Source organism: Emiliania huxleyi (assembly GCF_000372725.1).
Source record: "Emiliania huxleyi CCMP1516 unplaced genomic scaffold EMIHUscaffold_684, whole genome shotgun sequence".
Lineage (NCBI taxonomy): Eukaryota > Haptophyta > Isochrysidales > Noelaerhabdaceae > Emiliania > Emiliania huxleyi.
In genome coordinates this window covers 4236-23906 of record NW_005196873.1, presented here as the reverse complement: position 1 = coordinate 23906, position 19671 = coordinate 4236, and the positions used below count along the sequence as shown (strand labels likewise).

The following is a 19671-nucleotide window of genomic DNA, read 5'->3' as shown; positions in this document are numbered from 1 at the left end:
AAGCGCGCCGCCCGCCGCAAGCAGGCCTCCGTGCGCCCGCGACCCGTCAGCGGCACGCAGATGTCTTCCCTGCCGCAGCGGCCCGGCACGTCCAAGCGGATGAGTGGCTCCGCGCCTAGCTCCGCGTCAGACGCACCGCCCGGCTCGGCGCGACGAGGGAACGGCGCGGCCAGTTCCGCGCCGAGCCCCGCCCCAGCGTGAAGGCGGGACGGCTTGTATATTCGCGGCGCCGTCGTCGTTTGTGTGTCGACCGCACGCGCCTTCGGCCTTGTGGCCGCGCCGCGCGTCCCTCTCTCCATCCCCCGGGGACGTCGCTTGTGTGTTCGGATATTTACCACGAGTCACCCATTACACACATGCCTTTTCATGACGCATTGCACAATACGCGAGACCGACTGCGCTGGCCCCGCGCAAGAGCGAGACACCGACCACGCCCGCGCGGGGGGTGTGAGAGAGAGCGAGGCCGAGAGATGATACACGACATCGTACCGCGGGGGGAGATGCTCCGGCTCGAAGTCTCCCTCCGGAGAGGTGTGCCCCAGGCTCAACCTCGAGATTACCGGGGCGCACCGTATAACATGACGCAGGGAAGAGCTCTACAGCTTGAGCTGCGCGATGAGCGACTCAAAGTGCGCGCGGCTCGCCTCGATGTTTATGAGGGTGGTGGCGGGCTGTATGCTCGCCTGCGGCGCGAGGGGCGGGGGAGAGGCGAGTCTTGCGCCACTCGTGCCGGGGCCTGCCACCGGGGGATGGGCGAGAGCGCGCGCGTCGGAGACGATGACCATCGCGTAGGTTGTCGAGGTGAACCCCTCGATGAAGGCCGAGTAGCGCGCGTTTCGAACCTGTCGGGCGGCGTGGCGCGTGCCTCCGGAGGGCGCAGGGGAGCGGGGAGCGGAGGGCGGGAAGCGGAGGGGCGGAGGGGCGGAGGGGCGGGCGGGCGGGCGGGCGGGCGGGCGTGGAGGTTCCCGCCTGCATGGTTGCAAACTGCGCCTGCGTCTTAGAGCACGAGAGCTTGAACTGCTTGATGATGTTTGAGATCTTTTCGTGGCGGTGCACGTCCTCGTGCGCCGCGCGCACCGCGTCGCAGATCACGAGGAAGGTGGCGCGTCTACGGGCGGGCTCCGAGACGGCTCAGGGAGGGGCTCTCTCCTCGGGAGGAGGACGCGGTGCGGGAAGGGCGCGCGCTCAAAGAGAACCACCTCGTCCGCCTGGCAGACCGCGCACAGCTTGTCGAGGTGGGTCTGCAGCGAGTCGCGGTTCGGGATGAGCGCGTGCACCATCTGCGACCACGCGCGGTACAGCGTCTCGTCCCAGATCGACGTCTTGAAGCAGGAGATCTCGAGCTCCAGCCGCGAGGCGACGGCCTGCAGCTCGCGCTCGCGCTGGCGGAAGACCTGCTCGCGCTGCTCGTCCGGCACAAGGTCCATCTTGTGCACCAGGCAAAAGATCTTTGCCGACTTTGAGTTCTGGCGCATCGCGGCGAGGCACGAGCCGTAGTACTCGATGTCCTTTGTGAGCTCGCGCGACTCGATGTCAAAGACGTAGATGAGCACCTGCACGTTGCGGAAGATGTGGTCGCGCTGCGACTCGAAGTAGTTCTCCATGAAGGCCTCCTGCCCGCCGCAGTCCCACAGGTTGAGCACGAGGTTGCCGAGGAACCGCACGTGCGAGTGCTCGACGTCAATCGTCGCGCCGAGCCGCATGGTGTCGCGCGCGAGGTAGTTGGCAAAGATGATGGAGCGCATCGACGTCTTGCCCGCGCCCGATTTGCCCATCAGCAGCACCTTTTGCAGCATGACGACCGGCGGCGAGAGTTCGGCAGCAACGTTGCGAGCCGACCCCAAGCAGCGGCGGCAAGATAAAGAAAATCCAGAACAATCGCGCCGCGATCCGTACGTGAAGGGTGGAGGTCCCGTCCGCAGAGCTAGGCGGTACGGGCGCCCTCCACTGGGGCCGAGGGTTAAGAGTGGGTGGGACGAGCGGACGACTCGCGAGGTGGCATGAAGGTTGGGTGGTTGCAGCGAGAATCGGGAGAGAATTTTGTAGAATCGGCGAGGGACCACTGAGAGAGAGATTTTTAGCAATACCTTACAATACCAAACAACTCTAACTCGCAATACCGTTGTCGAATCTGCGAAGAGAGATAGGAGAGGCAGACACCCAAGCGCCAAGGCGCAAGGGTGGGCGACGGCTAGCACCACACTCCTCTCCTTAAAATCCCTGTGTGGTGGCGGCGTGCCGTCCTCCCATCCCTCCCTTGGTTTGAAGAGATGTAGAAGTTCTCTTGGTGTGTCTGTTTTCTTCCTTTCTTTCTTCCCATCCCTCCTTGCACCTCGGGTTGGTGTTTTCTTCCTTTCTTTCTTTGCTTCGTCAGGGTAGGTCAGCTGGGTGTAGGCAGGTAGGTAGGGTCGCTAATAAATAAATAAAACGGACATCCCAAGCTAGGGCTGGGTCGAGGACAGACACGTCCCCACCTTTGCAGGATTTTGCAAAGGCGAGGGGGGAGGGCGCATCGCGGCGCGGAGAGGGCTGGGCACAGGGCACAGGGGATCTCTCTCGCATAGGATACACACTCGGCGGCACGAGGGCAGGGCTGGGCGTCCTATTTGTGCTCCCCCCCGGACCCCTCGCTCTCGGGCACTATCCATCTGACCACTCATAGGGGGGGCTTGGCGAGCGGCCGCGCTGCGGGGCAGGGCTAGCGAGAATGGGCTCCGGCCACTCGCCCGTGCGGGTGTAACCCCGCATCTGTCGGACAGAGGCCTCGACCGCCCCTCGCGGCAAGCTCTCGAGCAGCTCGAGAAGCTCGGCTCGCCCGCCGCCACCGCCGCGTCGAACTGCGTCCTCATGCCGAGCGCGCGGCATACCTGCTGCACCTCGTCCGGCGTATCGGTTTCATCTGAGCCCTAAGGCGTACGCCTGCTGCGTGAAGAGGCGTGTGGCATCGGCGGGCCCGCTGTCCGAACGCAACTCGGCCTTTGATATCCGGTCAGTGTGGGACCGAATTGAGAGGGACCGAGCGAGGGGGGAGGCGACGCGACTACTGCGCAGTCTACGGCCTGAAGCGGAGCGGGGGGAGGGAGAAGCGGGGCCGTCGGCGAATCCGGGCCCCGCGCCGGCCCCCCCCCTTCTCGAGGGGAGACGAGAGCTAGGCCCCCCCCCCCGAGTGGGGTAGTCGGCCGACGCGTGGAACCGCGGCTGGAACGACCGCAGGGGCAGGGGGCCGCCCCCGAGGCCCCGCTCCAGGCGTTGCGGCTGCCGGCGCCGCCACCATGCCCGCCCCCACCACCACCGCCTCCGCCCCCGCTGCTGGAGCGGCCGCGGGGTCGAGGGGCCGCTGCTGGGGCTCCACAACAGGCGGCGCGGCCGCCAGTGCCGCCACCGTTTCCGCCACCCACGCTACCACCTCCGCCCCCGCCGCTGGAACGGCTGCAGGGTCGAGGGGCCGCCCCAGTGGCTCCACACCAGGCGTTACGGCCGTCAGGGCCGCCACCGTACCCGCCACCCCTGCCGCCGCCTCCACCCCCGCCGCCGGCGGGGCCGCCACCGTATGGACCCGCCCGGAATAACCTGGGGGATCCGGAACCGCCCCGCCGGAGGCTGGAGTACCCGGGAGGAGGAGCTGGGGGAGGGGAGTCGCCGCAATACGATAACGGGCCCGCCGGCGAGTCGGAAGGCCGACGCCGGAGGGCCCCAGGGGGGACTTGGGGTCAGTTGTCGGAGGAGGCGAGAGATGAGCTGACGCGACCTCTGCGAGTGGAGTCGGGACGCACGAGCCCACCGGGGGTAGACCCGTCGCGGCAGCAGTCGGACCACCGTGATCTACGACAAGGAGGGCCACGCCTCCCCGAGCTTGAGGAGGAGCCGGCGGAGGGGAGGGGCGAGCCGAGAACGATGGAAAGGCCGCGGGTGCGGGCGCGATTCGTCGACCAAGGAGAGCCGGCCCGACCCCCCGGGGAGGGGAGGCGACACGATCCAATGCCGCCGTCCTCACCCGGGGAGTCGGGCACGGGATCGCCGTCGGCAGGGTCAACGGAATCAGGCAGAGAGGACGAGACGGCGGCGGGGCCACGGCCAAAAAAGGCTAGGAGGGGAGGTCGGGCCCCGCGCCCGTCGCACAACTATCGGGATGCGACCAGAAGGAAGGACCGAGAGGTGGGGGAAGAGACGCCCCGGAGTGAAAGTTGGGAGACCACGAAGAGGGGTCCGGAGTGGTGAGGCGCCGGGTGCGGGTGGGCGTCGAGTCCGTGTCGAGTGTTTACTAGCTCCGAGTAGAGGGGGCGTTCTGCTGCTAGGGGAAACCTGGAGCGCGGAGCTAACCCTCGGAGACCCGTGTTTATTTTACGGCCCTTTCCCTGCGAACGCGCACCCCCAGGGCTAGGGCTCTCTTGCCCGCAACCCGATGCCAATCATCCGGCCCGCTGGGTGCGCTTCTTTAGCTCCCTGGCCCTGGATGTGCGGTTAATGACTGCACTCCAAGTGCTCCAAGAGCCCTGGTGTCGAGGCCTGTCGAGGCCTGGTGTCGAGGGTGTCGAGCTGCTGTCGAGGGGTAGAGGGGTAGAGCGAGGCCTGTCGAGGCCTGTCGAGGCCTGTCGAGGCCTGTCGAGGCCTGTCGAGGCCTGTCGAGGCCTGTCGAGGCCTGTCGAGGCCTGTCGAGGCCTGTCGAGGCCTGTCGAGGCCTGTCGAGGCCTGTCGAGGCCTGTCGAGGCCTGTCGAGGCCTGTCGAGGCCTGTTGTCGAGGCTGGTACCATGCTTGCCAGTGTCGAGGGGTGTCGAGGGGTGTCGAGGGGTGTCGAGGGTGTCGAGGGTGTCGAGGGTGTCGAGCGGGTGTCGAGTGTTGTCAAGAGGCGTCTGAGAGGTGTCGAGGTGTCCAAGGTGGCAGGATGCAGTTGCAGCCCACCAACAAAACTTGGGCAGCAGTTGCAAAGCTGTTTCATCCCTTAGTTGCAGCCTCTCAGTTGCACCCTGTTGATGTAGCACAACCTGAGCACAACCAGTATACTCTCTGTGGACATTTGAGGACATCAAGTGCCATCATTGCCACTGTGCACATCGATGTGCACAAAGGTGCTGTGCAGGCGCAGCACCGCAGCAGCGTCGGCTCGCCGCTGCAGCGTCGTCGCCCCTGCAGCGTCACCGGCGCACAAAGCGCAACTGACCACAGCGCTCATGGCACAAGGCTGGTGCCATGAGTCAGTGGACATTGCCACTGCACAAGGTGCTGTCCAGCAGCTAAGGGCTATAGTACCCCATCGCAGCAGCGTCGCCGCCGCTGCAGCGTCGCCGTTGCAGCGTCGCCAGTGCACAAAGCGCAATGCCAATGGACCACAGGTCTGCACTCATGGCACAAGCTCACTGGTGTGAGGATTCATTGCCACTGTACAAGGTGCTGTGCAGCACCTGAGGGCTACCTGAGTACTGCCATGTTTGCTACATCAACAGGGGCGCAACTGAGCTGCAACTGAGCTAGAACTTGAGAGGCTGCAACTGAGGGATAAAAGTACTGCCAGCGAAGTTTGATTGCTGCTGCAACCCTGATTTTCTAACTCTGTGACTCCAATGGGTCTACCTGGTACGTCTCTGCTGTGTTAGGATCATCAGAGGTGTCGAGCGGTGTCGAGCGGTGTCGAGCGGTGTGTCGAGCGGTGTCGAGCGGTGTCGAGGGGTGTCGAGGTGTCGAGTTTGGCACCTTGACACCGGCGAGCATGGTACCAGCCTAGATGGTGTCGAGGGGTGTCGAGGGGTGTCGAGGGGTGTCGAGGGGTGTCGAGTTGGCACGGGGTGTCGAGGTGTCGAGTTGGTGTCGAGGTTTGGTGTCGAGGTGTCGAGGCCAGGGCTCAGGGTTTCATAGCCGGACGAGGTCAGCGGAGGCGGCCCGCTTGGCGGGCGGAGAGTCGGGCGACGGCGAGCGCGACTGGCGCGAGGGCCCGCTGCCGCGCGCGGACAGCGCGTTCTTGTCAACGAGACGGGGGGTCCAGCATCGGCACGGCCCCTGGCACCGCGGCCCTTGCCGCGCTGCTGCTGCCCGCGCTTCCTGCCCGGGTTAGGGACAGTGAAGGAGCAAGCAGCCGCGCACTCCGCCGCCGCTGGGTGGGCGGCGGCGGCACGCGCGCGGCGGCGGTCGGGCCCGCAGGCGCGGCGGGCTGGCCACCCGCGGTGGCACCCTGCGGCTGCGATGCGGCTGCGGCGGCGTACGTCTTGTTGGACGCCGGCGGCTTTGCTTTCTCTTCATTCTGTCTGATTCTGCCGGGAACGTGAATCAATTCGGCGAAGAGTTGTCCTCAGACACCTCGGCCCGTGGAGCTGGGCCTGTGGCCTGCTTTGAGCGAGCTCAGCTGTGCTCAGATTGAGTTCGCGTGTCGATGGACCGAGGCTGGAGCGACATCGTCGCGACTCGCGCCGCGGCTCTGCAGCGGCAGGTCGAACTCGAAGCGAGGAGGGACTGTGAGCCACAGCTCGACCGGACTGCATCCACCCAGCATGCGGCAGCTGCGGCGGAGACGAGGGCGATAGCGCTGCAGCGCGAGGTCGAGCGCATGGCGCGTCTCGCGCAGCACAAGGGCAGCCAGGTTGCCGTCACACCGCCGTCTCTGCGGCAGCGGTGCGACCCCGAGGCGGCGTTGGCGGCCGCCAGCTTGTGCGGACTTCCCTCTTCGCTGCCGCCGCCTGCCCTCCCGCTGGAGCGGTGCGTTACGATCCTCGATACGTCGGCTATCGAGAATGCGTGCCCCTCCCAACCGCTCTCTCCGCCGCGGCTGCCTTCCGAGGGCAGGCAGGGAGCGGCGCTGCTCCGGAGCGAGGAGTGCTGCCTCGACGCGCTGCTGCAGCTGAGCTAGCCATGTTGATCCATACCGGCGCTGCGACCATGGGTGCATGACGCCAGCGAAGCATATGGGCCATATGGATTCCGCCTCCCGCATGAGCCATGGGCATCGTGTCTGTCCTCTGCTCCGAGCCTCGCAAGATGATTGGTCCGGCTGTGAGAGCCGCGTGCCACTGAGCTACGAGCCCTCACGACGCCGCCGCCGCCTTTGCCGTGGCAGCGGCGGTGAGGAGAGACAGTCCTCATGGCATCCTTATGCATGTACCATCTACAAAGAATAATGTGCCGAAACGATGTTGAGTGTCTGTGGTGTTGTTGAACACGCTTTGTTCCAGGGAGCAGGGTGTTCTCAAGGTGGTGTTGTCGAGTGTACTAGCTCGAAACCGCCCGATTTTAATAATCCTACCCTGCTGCTGCTCCCCACCGCTTGCTACTAGTAACTTGCTTGCGTGCAGCGCCTCCGTCTCTACCCGCAGCTCAGCTCCCACCACGGCCACCCGAGCGCTGAGGATCAAGAGATCAAGGACGAGGTGGCCCGAAAAGAAAGAATCCATGCACAACCAAGGCCTCGGTCCGCCGGGGGCGAACACAAGGTGGCGGGCCTTTCGACGAGTAAGTGTGCACCTGGACGTGAGTGACACTGACACAGCCGCATGGACACCGCTCCCTCTCAATCATGCTGCGGCTGCTTCGATCATCCTACCTGCGAGGCGCCATCGTCCGGCCAGTCGGCCGCTGTGTGGACCTGCATCGAGCTGCTGGTGGTCGTCACCCTGTGCTGGAAGCAGGGGCTGTCTCCTCTCGACGTGCCCGCCACCTACTGCCGCAGGCTGCGCCTCGGGCTGACAGGCAGGACGTGGGCGGACGAGATTGGGGCTCAGGTGGTTGGATCAGACGCTCCGCCGCCTGTTGCGACCAAGAACGCGTCAGCGCGGCTACTCGCCGTCTTCTGCACCGGCTCTGCCGCGCTCCTAATCATCGGTCTCCGCTCGGGCTTCCTCTGCCGTCCTCCTTCGGTGGGGGAGCTCACATCGCTTCAGGCGCTGCTCTCTCTCCCGGTGCCACTGATATTTCCAGGGCTTGTCGAGGAGTGCTTCTGGCGCTTCATGGTTTTGCCAGCGGCCGACGAGGCGCCAGCAGGCTGGAGTTCGCAGCACCTCCTCGCGCTGGCTGGCTTCCTGGCCTACCACCTCGACGCATTGCACTTTGCGCCGCGCTACATCTTCGTCGACCCGCGCTTCCTCGCGATGGCGGCGGTGCTCGGCGTTGCGTGCACCGACGCCGCAATCGCCACGCGGACCGTTTGGGCAGGCGCCTTCATGCACGGGTTGTGGGTGTGGGCATGGCTAAACTGCATGGGCAAGTGTGGAGGTTGATTTGTTTTGATATTGGGGTACATGTACATGTGAACACGGGGACCCTTATAAAATCGTCGCTGGACGCTGCACGCTGCGCGCCGCCGGCGCGTCTGCCGTCTCTCTTTCTCATGTGTCGTGAAGTCATGTCCACTCTTTGGAGACGTTGGCCCGGTTCCAGCCCGCCCCGCTGCCCCCAAGTTGTGCCTCGCCGCCGCCACCGCGCAGCGCCTCCTCAATGGCCATCACGCACGTCCCCACGGAGCGGCCGGCGGCGAGCGCCTCGACCAGCGCGTCGAAGGCCGGGCGGTGGGCGCGGATACACAGCGCCGCCGAGGAGGCCGCCCAGCGCGCCTGGTTCGTGATCTTGGCGTAGTCCCAGCTGCGGCCTCCGTCGAGAGAGGTGAGGAGCCGCACGAGGGCCTGCTCGTCCGCCCTCCCTCCCTCGGCCTGCCCGTGCAGCTCCGCCTCGGCAGCAATGCCCGCCATCACCACCACCGAGTAGCGGTCGACGGAGGAGCGAGGCACGCTGCCCGCCCGCATCGCGTCCGCGAGGAGCGGGTCGAAGAAGACGGTGCCGGCGGCGCCCTGGAAGCGCGGGTCGGTGGCGGCGCGCAACGGGTCGAGCAGGCAGGCCTCGACCGGGCAGCCGAGCAGGTAGGCGGTCAGGAAGTGGCCCGCCTCGTGCTCGACGATCTTGCGCCGGTACCCTGGCGAGAGCGCGCGCGTGGCAAGCTCGACGCCGACGCCGCCCGACGCCGAGTCGAGCAGCAGCAGCGCGCCCGCGCCGAGGCCGACCAGCCGCAGCTCCTCGACGCCGGGGCTTGTCCAGAGCACAAGCCCAAGTGCCGTGGCGGCTCCCGCGAAGAGCGTGCCAAACCCGGTGCCGCGAGGAGCAAAGGCCTTGGTTGGGAGGCCGGTGAGCCGCAGTTGGTCGGCGACGGTCACGGTGCGCCCTGGGATGGGCGACTCGGTGACCGAGCCGAAGGCGTCGAGCTCGAGAGAGCTATATGTCTGAGCAAGCGCCGCCTGCCTCGCGGCGGTGTCGTCGTCGGCGGCGGCACGCTCCGACTCGATGTCGCGCAGCTCCTCTTCTGTGGCGACCAGCTGGCGGAAGAAAGCCGCCGGAGACTGGCTGTCGCCGCCGTCGTCCCGCATGCTGGCCTCGCACGCGGCGTCAATCTCAGCGGCGATGGAGGCGGTAGGCGTCTCCGCTTCGCGCTCGAGTGCAACGAGTGGCGCGAGCGACCGCCGCCGAGTGAGCGGACGCGAATGCCTGGGCAGCCAGAGGCACACAGTGGCGAAGAGGTAGGCGAGCATGCAGCGCTGATGTCGGCCGATTACGCGAAACTTCGCTTGTTTCTTTTGAAGAGAGAGTTGTTTCGTTTAAATTCTTTTGAAATTCCCTCGTAAATAGTTGCGAGATTGGGCTAGCAGTAGGCAGCTAGCCTGTGAGGAGGGCGTCCATAGACAGCTCACTAGACCCCACACACGGTCTCGTCCGTGCCTCGCCGGACGGCGAGATAGATTGCGAGAGAGAGATTTTTAGCAATACCAAACAACTCTAACACTCACACGTCATTTGGGGCCTGGAGGCCTGTTCACGCGCGCGCGAGACGTGCAGACAGGGTTGCCAGGTGAGAGCGAATGGCGCGGTTCACGCCTCGCACAACAGAGAGAGAGATGCGCTCTGCATGGTGGGACATAAAAGAAAGCGAGTACTTGGACGAGTAGGCCGTGCGGTCGACGCTGCCGCGCGCGACTTTGCGCGCGAGGCGGCGCAGCTTGAGAACGGCGGTGGGCGAGAAGCCGCCGCCGAACGTCTCGTGGAGCAGCAGGTTGAAGTTGTTGCGCTTGACAAAGATCGCGTCGTGGTAGAAACCGCGATGCGCCTTGACGTAGCCGTGGCCGGTCTTGTGGTCGAAGGGTTGGCCGGGCTGCCCGCGCGCCTTGCAGCCCATGTTTAGGCGGCGGGCCTTCTCTTCGGTGTTGCCGAAGGCGTAGGAGTGGCCAACGGAGGCGGGCGTGCCGCCGCTCGAGGCGTTGCCAACGCCCGCCGAGGAGGTCTTGAGGAGGGGCGTCCAGAGCTTGACTTCATTCACCTCATCGCATCCTCCCGGGCCAGCGTGGGGTTCCGCGAGGTCGACCTTGTACCCCTCGTTGTACTGCCGGGTGAGCTCTGGTTTCTCCTTGTCACCGTGCACGACCGGCGCGTTGGCCGGGGCGCGCATCGCGTCCGCCCAGGCGGCGAGGACGCCGTCGTGGGGCCGCCGGTGGTGGGCCTTGTTGTAAAGGTAGTCGCCGAAGAAATCGACTGGCATGCCCCGCTCGAGCGCGACCCGAAGGGTGGGAAGCGCCACGGAGAGCCAAAGGCCGAGCTTCCGCTGGAGCTCGTCCTGGAGGGTGTCGGAGGAGAGGGCGGTGGCGTACGTACCGTCGACACGGACATCGAAGGCCTTGCCGGCGAAAGGCGTTGAGGCGGAGACGAAGCGCGAGGCTTCGCGGTTGTTGACGGCGCTGTCTCCGAGGGACGGGTTGTTCTTGACGTGCACGTCCCGCGCCTTGACGAGCTCCTGGTGCGCGAACCAGTCCTTGTGATTCTTGATGGCAGCGAGCGCCCGCGGCCGCGGGTACGTGGATTTGCAAGTGCCATTGAGAATCGCGTCGGTAGCTGGAAGGGACTCGGGCTCGGGGAGCGGGACGCTCTTGGGGTAGAACTCAGTCAGGTAGCCGCCGCGGACGGTGTGGTACTTGGTTTTGTCGCGGGCGGCGCGCTTCTCGCACACCTCCTTCCAGTCCGAGAGGGCGGACTCGTAGGTGGCGATAGCTGCGGCGATGGTTGGGTACTTGGACGCACCTGCCTCGTCGAGGGCGAAGTCGGGGTTGTGGGCGACGAGGGTGCGCCAGTTCTTGAGGAGCGACATGGAGAAGTCGCTGTCGGCTCGCGTGAAGGCGGTGTCGATGTTGCACCCGCCCATCTCGGTCGGCAGCTGCGCCTGGAGCCACGCGAGGTCGCGGAGCGCCTGGGGCGAGGCGTCGGCGCGAGCAATGCTCTCAAAGGACTTGCGGATGCGGTTGTGCGCAAACTCGAGAGCGTCGCACGCGACACGAGCCCTCCGAGCTCTCCACCCCTCCCGAGCCCCACCCCTCGCGCTAGGGACCCTCTTGCCGGACGACACCCTCCGAGCCCTCCAAGCCCCCCGAGCCCTCCAGACCCCTCCATCCGCACAGCCCCTCCGGCCCCTCTAGCCCCCTCCGACCCCTCCAGCCCTCTCTAGCCCACTGGACCCCTCCCACGCCTCGCTTTTGGCCAGCCCTCCAAGCCCCCACCCCTCCTGGGCCCTGCCGCCTGACACCTCTATCGGTGGAGGGCTTTAGGTCACGGTCCACACTCCCGCCCTCCCGACCCCTCCACACCCCTACAGCGGCACCCCTACCCCTCCCACCGTTTTAGGGCCTCCCCACCCGCACTCGCCCTCTCGGACTCCACGGTCTCGCACACTCAGCGGGGGCGGGCGGCCGCCGGGCGGCGCGGCGGCGCGGCGGCGGGGGCGGCGGCGGGGGCGGCGGCTGTGATTACCCAAAAGATGGGAGCAGCTTTATCACATCCGACACAGCACTTGAGTCGCGTCTTGTTCAGTGCGCTCTCCTCCCCCCCTGCCCCCAACCCCCGTCTCGCGGAGCAGTAGCGAGACTCGTCTCTCTCACGAATTGGAATTCGACGATAGCGGGTCCACGAACAACCACATAAGCCCGGGCGCGGAAGAATCGCCTGGAAACACGCTCCCTGCCCCCGCCCTCTCCGCGCCTCAGCCGCCGCCCTGCTGCTGCTCAAAGGTGTACCCAAAGCGGTCGATGTCGGCCTGCATGTACTGCGCGACGATCCGGCGCGTCTGGTCGTCGTAGTAGCGCGAGTAGTGCGCGTGCGTCGACGGGTTCTTCCTCAGCCCGCCGTCGGCATACGGCACGCCGCGCAGCGAGCAGACGCGCCGCTGCAGCGTCGGCCAGTGCTGCTGCAGCTCCTCGAGCTTGAAGATGTCGTCGACGAGGACGGCGCCGCGGCCGTCGACCATCCACGAGATCTGGGACGCGTTGTACCACGCGTCGCGCTCGTTCCCGTGGAAGCGCGCGCCGAAGAGGTGCTGCTGCGGGTGGCCGGGTGGGAAGGCGGCAGCCATGTCGCGGATCCACGCGCGGAAGCGCGGCGTGGCGAGGTCGACGCTCGCGAGCCAGGGGCCCGCCTGCGGCAGGAGCCGCTTGTCGCAGTGCGCCGCGCGCTGCCCGCACGGCTTCGCGCACGACGCCGTCTCGAGCAGGAAGTGGAACATCGACACCTGCCTCGCCCACGGGTTGCGAACGAGCGCAAAGCGGTACGCGTCGCGCCAGGCCGCCTCGCCGACGGCCCACTGCTGGAGCGCGGCAGAGGCGTGGAAGAAGCGCGACCGGATCGAGCGCAGCTTCGCCAGCGCCTGCGGCGACGTGAACTGCAGCATCTGCGGCCGGCTGTGCTTGCCGAGGATGGCAATCATCGCCGTGCCGCCCGCCTTGTTGACATGCACAAAGCCGACCGGCTTCCAGTCGGGGCTCCCGCGCGCGCATTTGCCCGGCGCCGCCAGCTGCCGCCCGACCGTCGCGTCGCCGTCCGCTTCGAGACGGCGGCCGCCGCGCATCCTGCGGCCGCCACGCCTGCCCGCAAAGAGCTGGCCGCGCCGGGCGGCCGACAGGTTGAGCGGCCCGCTCCAGTACGAGAGCGGCTGCGACGCCGCGACGCACGTGGCCGCCGCGCAGCCCGACAGCGGCGCGCACGCGCCGGCGCCGCCCGCGGCGCCGAGCGAGTAGCCCCTGGAGAGGGCCTCTGGGGCGGCCGCAGTCATGTCCACCGCGCGCCAGCAGGACTTGCGTGTTAGTAGCAAAAGCAGCGAATAGGTAGGAATTCTTTTCTTCTTGCCCGCCGATCAGTGCCCCGAGCATAGCTCTACCGACGACGACTTGAACGACCTCCTTGATGGTCGCCTCTCCCCCGCAGCGGCCGACGCGATCTCCCACGCGGCGCAGGCCGTCGCCGTCGCCGCGAAAGCCTCCGCGCGCCTCCCCGACTCGCGCCAAGGCTTCGCCCGCCAAACGGCGGCTGGGGTCGGACTCGCCCTCAAAGGACGTCACCGCGGCGCTCGCAGCGGCCGCGCCCCCGTCGTCGCGTCTGCGCGACTCGCCAGGCAGGCGCGCGCGCGCGACGGCAGCCGACATCGAGCCCAAGCCGTCGGCGGCGGCGGAGGCGGCGGCGCCAGCGCCGGTCGGGCCCAAGGGCTCTCGAGTGGTGGTCGTCGGGCTGCTGCTCCTGCTGCTTGCCTTTGTGGTGCAGTATGCGGACCTCGCCGGGGCGGGACCACTCCGCCCCGAGCCGCCCACCGTTCAGCCCACGCCACAGCCGAGGCTGCTGCGGCGCGTCCAGTCCTTCCTCAAAAACCACGTCCCGCAAAAGCGCTCACCATCCTAGCCTGGCAGGTGTGAGCCGCGCTCGTGTACTGGCATCGCCATCTCCTCTGTACCTACTGCCGCCTTGGCGTGGCCTGTGCGCATGCCCACATTATGTGGATGGCTGGGACTGTGCCGTCGGGTGGACGGCTAGCCGGGAGGAGCAATAGTTCTCCTCATCAGGCTCGAACTACTCGTCCGTGGCGTGGTCGTGCGGGTGGTGTGGCACATAGACCGCTGTACGGCTCTAGGGGCGGCACGGGCCGTGGGCATGGCATGGGAGTTGGGGCGCATAATAACTGTGGGTCGTGGGCATGGTCGTGGGTTGTCGTCTGTCGATCTGGGAGCCTGCCCGTGTGGTGCCGCGCACACATGCTCGAAAGGCAGAAGCGAGAAGAGAGGGCCCGAGGGGCGGAGGCGGAGGAATATTGGACACGAGTATGTATGTATGTATGTATGTATGTATGTATGTATGTAATATGTAAAAGAGAGGGCGTCGGGAGTAATGGAAATCTCTGCGCAAGGGAACAGCAGTAGAGATCTCGGGGGTAGAGTTTACTAGTAGAGACAGTGAAGATTAAGACTGGAGATCCTAGCGGATCTCTCACACGGACACGCCCAAGTCTCGCCAGTAGATCCCTCCTGTCCGGTTCCCCATTCAAGACTAAAGAACGAAGATTGAGATTGTGGATTGCAGATCGCTGAGCAGCAACACTGGGCCAAAATGTGGGAGATAGGAGATGGAGAATGCAGATTGTAGATGCTAGATCCTAGCGCCCAGCCATCCGCCCCAGATGTGAGATCGAAGATTAAAAATGGAGGTCGTAGATTGCTGCCGGCGGCGACAGTGGCCAAGTAGAAGATTGGAGATCGGAGACGAGAGATGGTCAGTGTGAATGAATCCAAATTGCATCTCCTTGAAGGTTTGAGCCCCCCTCCTCCCCCGGGCCCCCGAATCGAGATTGGAGATTGGAGATTGGAGATGGAGATCGGAGATCTGACTGAATCCGGCCTAAGATGACGACGTTGGGAGATTGGAGATTGAAGATGGAGATCGGAGATCTGACTGGATCCCCGGCCCAAGATGACGACGCTGTGGATTAGAGAGTATTGGAGATGGGGAGATCGGAGCCCACCCACCCCCTAGTGGTGTTGATAGATGTTTTATAGATTTTTGTTTTTTCCTGTGGTCTGTGCGCGGACGGCCCGGGGAGCCTGCGGCGCCATTTTAATCTGCGCTCCTCTTTATGGCCTGCGGCGCCTGGCTTGAGCTTGGAAGTGTAAACGAGTCCGCCAGGGCGGTCTGCAAACGGAGCGCGCTGCGCGCGCGGTCTATGTACGCGGTCTATGTCGGCGAGCCTATTTGCCGAGTTGGCAGCGTGAACCATGATACCGCCCCCAGTTCGGCGTAGACCGCGCGCGCCGCGCAGCGCGCTTCGCGCAGGCTCCCCGGGCCGTCCGCGCACAGACCTTTATCTAAAAACAAAACGAAAAAAACGATGAGACACCACTAGGGGCTGGGGGGCTCCGATCTCCATCTCTCCAGTACTCTCCAATCTCCAGCGTCGCTACATCTTAGGCCGGATCCAGTCAGATCTCCGATCTCCATCTTCAATCTCCAATCTCCAACGTCGTCATCTTAGGCCGGATTCAGTCAGATCTCCGATCTCAATCTCCAATCTCCAATCTCCAATCTCGATTCGGGGGCCCGGGGGAGGAGGGGGGCTCAAACCTTCAAGGAGATGCGCTATGGATTCATTCACAATGCAAAAGGATCTCCACCCTCTTTTCGCGCCATTTTGCAATCTCCAGTCGGCCCACACGATCTCTAGGCGCCTTTGGCGCGAAGTCAGAATCTCCACCTCTGTCGCAAGATCTCAAGCGACTGCACGCACCAACTCGAGATCTCAGACTCCTCTCGAGCATCTACACCGGAGAAGATTTGCCTGCACCAGTTCTTCAATCTACTGCTGCTCTTGGCAGGAGATTTGCCACTTAAGAGATCTCTAAAAGGCATCTACGATCTACAGTCCAAGGATCTTCCGATGTAGCGCAGAGATTTCCATGTATGGGCGTCGGCCGTCGCGCGTCGGGCGGCGTTCCACGCGCGGGAGGGGGAGCTCGGCGCGCCAGCCAGGCTGCGGCCCCAGGTTGCACACTTGCACAGGTTCCAGGTGTAGCAGGTTTTTTTACTATGACTTGTTTTTCTCTTTTGTTTGGACATTGCTCATTGGAGCTCGCCAGCTCCGGTTTTTTCTTTATCATCTTTTTCTGCCCTCGCGGCGCGAAATGCTCGGAGCTCGCCTCTGCCCGCTACGAACTCGGAACTGCGGCTCGCCGCTCTTTTCCGCCCGATGTCCTGATCGCGATGGTCCTCGCCGGCGCCATGCGAGACAGCCCCGCTGCAAACAGGAGGGCCGAGGGAGGCGCTCCTTCCTGGACCTTGGGAGAAAGAAGAGCGCACCACAGCCCTCCGCGTGAGCTGTCTTTTGAGAGATCGAGTCTATTGTTAAAGGAAAAGAGCCGTATTTCAAAATGTTCTATCTTCTATCTCTGGCGCACTTTAGCAAATCTTTGGAGTCTCTTCTTGTGTGTCTTGAGTGTCACGCCCCACACAGCAAATCGATTTTTGCCCTTAAATAGTTGCTGTTTTCGTTTGGCCGATTTTCGCTTAAGGTCATTCACGGGTGTCCCCGGCCCACTGTGCCCGCTGGTAGGACAGTGATCGCCGCAAACCCTGTGGTCAGCTCCATATGATCTCGGATATTTTTTGTAGGCACCGGAACACCAAAAAACTACTCTGTCTTCGAGTGAAAAGTAATCCGAGCAAACCCGCGGCCGCAATGAATTAAAAGGGGAGGTTTTCGAGGGGGAATCTGGAGAATCTGGGAATCTGCTCACCACTGACCCCCACCTCATCGAAAAACTTTTCACTCCAAGACATAGTAGTTTTTTATGGTGCTCTACAACCTAGGCACAAAAGATATGGCATTGCAGGCCATTAGGGCACTTTAGACGATCACTGAGTAGGCCAAAATCCCCGCTGGGCCGGGAGCAACCTTAACTTGGTCGGTTTGAGCACTATTTTCAGCCAACGCCCACAGCAAATCGGTGAAAAGCATCTCTCTCTCTGTTGTGCGAGGCGTGAACCGCGCCATTCGCTCTCACCTGGCAACCCTGTCTGCACGTCTCGCGCGCGCGTGAACAGGGCTCCAGGCCCCAAATTACGTGTGAGTGTTAGAGTTGTTTGGTATTGGAAAATCTGCTGAAAACCTGCTCTGCAAGAGCGAGTTTTGTGGCTTGTTTGGCTTCATCGGTCGTCCCGTGACTGTCGCGCCGCCGCGGTTGCACATTGGACACATGCTCCCGCGCGTGGCGCTGACGGTCGGCGCACGTGGCATCCTGAAAGGCCGACCTCGGAGCCACGGGAGGGTGCTCAAGGAAACGGAAGCGGCGAAGCCGACGGTTGGTAGGAATGGGGCTCTGGCCAGATTTGGGCTTGGAGTTGGCCGCGTCGAGTTTTGGATCTCGACGCGCGTCGAGAATAGTGCGATTTTTGTGAACGATTTCTCGCTTGACCTCGGTGGGAAATCGCACTATTTAATTAAGGGCAAAACCCGTTTTGGGAGAGAGATAGATTGTTGTCGATTTGGTGTGGGGGGGCGTCAGGGCAGCACGACTGTATATATACTCACTCCCCGTCCGTCTAGTTCCAACAAAGCAGCACTGCTACGAATTTCGTTGTCCCTCAACCCGTGTGACAAAATGATAAGGTTTTTTCCGAGAGAAAAAGAATTCAATCCCAGCTGAAGCACAAGGACCCGACTTTCAGTCCTTTGGCGGCTCGCTGACTCCCGAGCCTCAAGAGACCGTCGTCCAGCAATGGCGACGCTCGCCATCGTGCACCCCGACGAAAGCATGTCTCTGGGCTGCAGCCACGTGGACGTGCAAGAGGCCACCGTCGTTGCGCTGGAGCCACTCCTTGGTCACGTGGACTTGCAGGAGGCCACCGTCGTTCGGCTGAGCAGGTCGATTGATGGGATCCCTTTCGCAGTGCCCCTGCCTGCGTCCGTGCCGACAGCCACGCTGCGACCACCTCGCTGGCTCTACATCAGAGTGTTTGCAAAGACGTCGACTGGCCTCTTCTACCGGCCCTGCACACTCCACAGAGATGGCGACCACATAGACGTGTCGGGCTTTGCCGAGGGCTCGATGCTGGACTGCAGATCAGTGAGTGCGGAACGATACGAGCTGCGCTGCACGATTCGGCGTGCTGGAGCCGCTGAGCCGATCCACCTTCGCATTCGCTGCCTGAAGCGCTCTGACTATGCGCAGCTGGTCTCCATCGGTGCCTCTTACGTACCAAAGTCGCTATTGGACATTGCGTGAGCTGGACCGAGGTGACCATCAGAGCTGCTGGCAGAATGCGTCTCCGAGTACTTGTACGATTGAGTTGTGCGGTAAAAGTCCTTGTGGAGAGTGCGCGGGGACGGGATCTGACGCTGATCTGACGGGGGGACGGGCCGCCGGGCATTGTGACGCTGGAGCGCGGCGCCCTCAGAGTGTGTGGAGTATGAGATATCAGGGTGCGCTGTGTGTGTCACATATTTTATTTGTGGAATACGCATGTGCACCTCCAACCATGCCGAGACGTGATTCAGACACATATGATCAAAGCCACCGATCCGTGATCTGTGTGTGTGCAGCTGTGCGCCCAAGGAGATATAAAGGAGTGTGCGCCGAGCAGCGCCGTTGGTGTGTGTAAAACGCACGGGGGCCAGCGAGGCGCGCGGCAGAGGGGCTCTGTGAGCGCAGCGCGGGCGGAAGGGGGGGGGGGGGCGGGGGCCGCGCGCCGCCAGACCCAGAGGCCAGAGCAAGCAGCAACGCGCGACAAAGCGTCCGCCCCGCAAGAGAGCAGATTGCGGGGTCTATATACAAAAACGCGTTCGGCCCGGAGGGCCGGGTAGGAGGGGTCTAGGTTACCTCTACCTCTGAGGGCCTGCGGCCCTCTTACCTTTACCTCTGGGCAGCCGTGGGCCCTTTACCTCTACCTCTGAGCAACGTAGCCGTGATTTACCTGTGCGTGATCTCGCCTCGAGGATCTCCGCTCGCGCGAGAGGCGAGTGAACAGTGATCTCTCGAGTGATCTCATCTCGAGATATTGCGATCTCGATACAACATAATCTGCGATTTTCACTCGCCGAGAAGAAAATAAAATGCGCAGCCGCACGAGTGTTTTCTGAGAGCCACTTAGGTGAGTGGCAGACATTTCAAAAAATGGGCGCCACAGGCGCCCCGCGCGCTGCGTGCCCACCATGGCACCATGATTGGGCGCGCAGCGAGGAAAATTTTGGATGTCGACAGCCTTTTCTAATAGGAAAATGGCCTCCTCGGCGCCATACCGCTTTTCGGCGCACAGCAGAGTTCGCAGCCTGACATGCTGCCACCCCCCTTCTACACTTTCAGAATGGAGGCAGCGCCGGGCTCAGCTGTGCCCAGACCAAGTCGATTTGTACCAAAGTTGGTAGACAGTGCCAAAACCACGGAATCAAAAATGGCTCTTAAATTCGCGCACCTGGTGTCCGCACTGCCGCATGGTGCGAGCCGCCACTCATGAGAAGGTCTCCGCTGCGATGCTTTTGCTGTCTGCGTCAATGCAGCATCCCATCGAGCGCGTCACTATGACCTGACCCCTCTGATAACCGACGTCGCCAACGGCAAGCCTGCGTCCGTGTTGCATGTGCTCTCCATTCATGTTCGCATTGCGGAGAGAGAGTTTCCTTTCATTGCGGTGGATTGCCAATTCGAGCCCCTTTTGAGCAATCATGCACAATCAATGCGCCGAAGAGCTGAGACGCAGATTCTTTGCACCGGGTCAGCAGGCAGGCAGTGCAAGGTCCAAGTGGTCGCGGCACTGGTCATTCGCGATGCGGTAGGCGATGCGATCAGCCGTCAGCAAGCGGCGGTGAAGCCTGGTCCATGGCCGGGCAGGCGCGCCGCAGGCGAAGCGCTCTCGCGGGG

General features: G+C 63.7%; 6 protein-coding genes across 6 annotated transcripts; 3 read left to right on the top strand and 3 right to left on the bottom strand.

The window, feature by feature from the left end:
- Nucleotides 1-596: 596 nt before the first annotated feature.
- GTR1-2 (GTR1, GTR/RAG family GTPase) lies at nucleotides 597-1796 on the bottom strand (the record flags this gene model as incomplete). The annotated part of the gene is made up of 4 exons (XM_005762285.1): nucleotides 597-683; nucleotides 768-844; nucleotides 972-1102; nucleotides 1180-1796. 4 exons carry the CDS (start codon nucleotides 1794-1796, stop codon nucleotides 597-599), a joined length of 912 nt encoding a protein of 303 aa, XP_005762342.1.
- Nucleotides 1797-6362: 4566 nt separating this feature from the next.
- On the top strand, nucleotides 6363-6836 carry EMIHUDRAFT_248598 (hypothetical protein; the record flags this gene model as incomplete). Its single annotated transcript, XM_005762284.1, has 1 exon — nucleotides 6363-6836. The coding sequence occupies one exon, from the start codon at nucleotides 6363-6365 to the stop codon at nucleotides 6834-6836; it is 474 nt and encodes a 157-aa protein (XP_005762341.1).
- A 640-nt stretch (nucleotides 6837-7476) lies between these two features.
- EMIHUDRAFT_248597 (putative abortive infection protein) lies at nucleotides 7477-8199 on the top strand (the record flags this gene model as incomplete). The annotated part of the gene is made up of 1 exon (XM_005762283.1): nucleotides 7477-8199. The coding sequence occupies one exon, from the start codon at nucleotides 7477-7479 to the stop codon at nucleotides 8197-8199; it is 723 nt and encodes a 240-aa protein (XP_005762340.1).
- A 207-nt stretch (nucleotides 8200-8406) lies between these two features.
- On the bottom strand, nucleotides 8407-8895 carry EMIHUDRAFT_45563 (hypothetical protein; the record flags this gene model as incomplete). The annotated part of the gene is made up of 1 exon (XM_005762282.1): nucleotides 8407-8895. A coding segment is annotated over one exon (489 nt), but the record flags the coding sequence as incomplete, so codon positions are not given.
- A 3092-nt stretch (nucleotides 8896-11987) lies between these two features.
- On the bottom strand, nucleotides 11988-13422 carry EMIHUDRAFT_248595 (hypothetical protein; the record flags this gene model as incomplete). The annotated part of the gene is made up of 2 exons (XM_005762281.1): nucleotides 11988-12932; nucleotides 13177-13422. The coding sequence occupies 2 exons, from the start codon at nucleotides 13420-13422 to the stop codon at nucleotides 11988-11990; spliced, it is 1191 nt and encodes a 396-aa protein (XP_005762338.1).
- A 4067-nt stretch (nucleotides 13423-17489) lies between these two features.
- EMIHUDRAFT_446245 (hypothetical protein) lies at nucleotides 17490-18290 on the top strand. Its single transcript, XM_005762280.1, has one exon. It carries the CDS (start codon nucleotides 17533-17535, stop codon nucleotides 18037-18039), a length of 507 nt encoding a protein of 168 aa, XP_005762337.1. The 5' UTR covers nucleotides 17490-17532; the 3' UTR covers nucleotides 18040-18290.
- Nucleotides 18291-19671: the final 1381 nt, after the last annotated feature.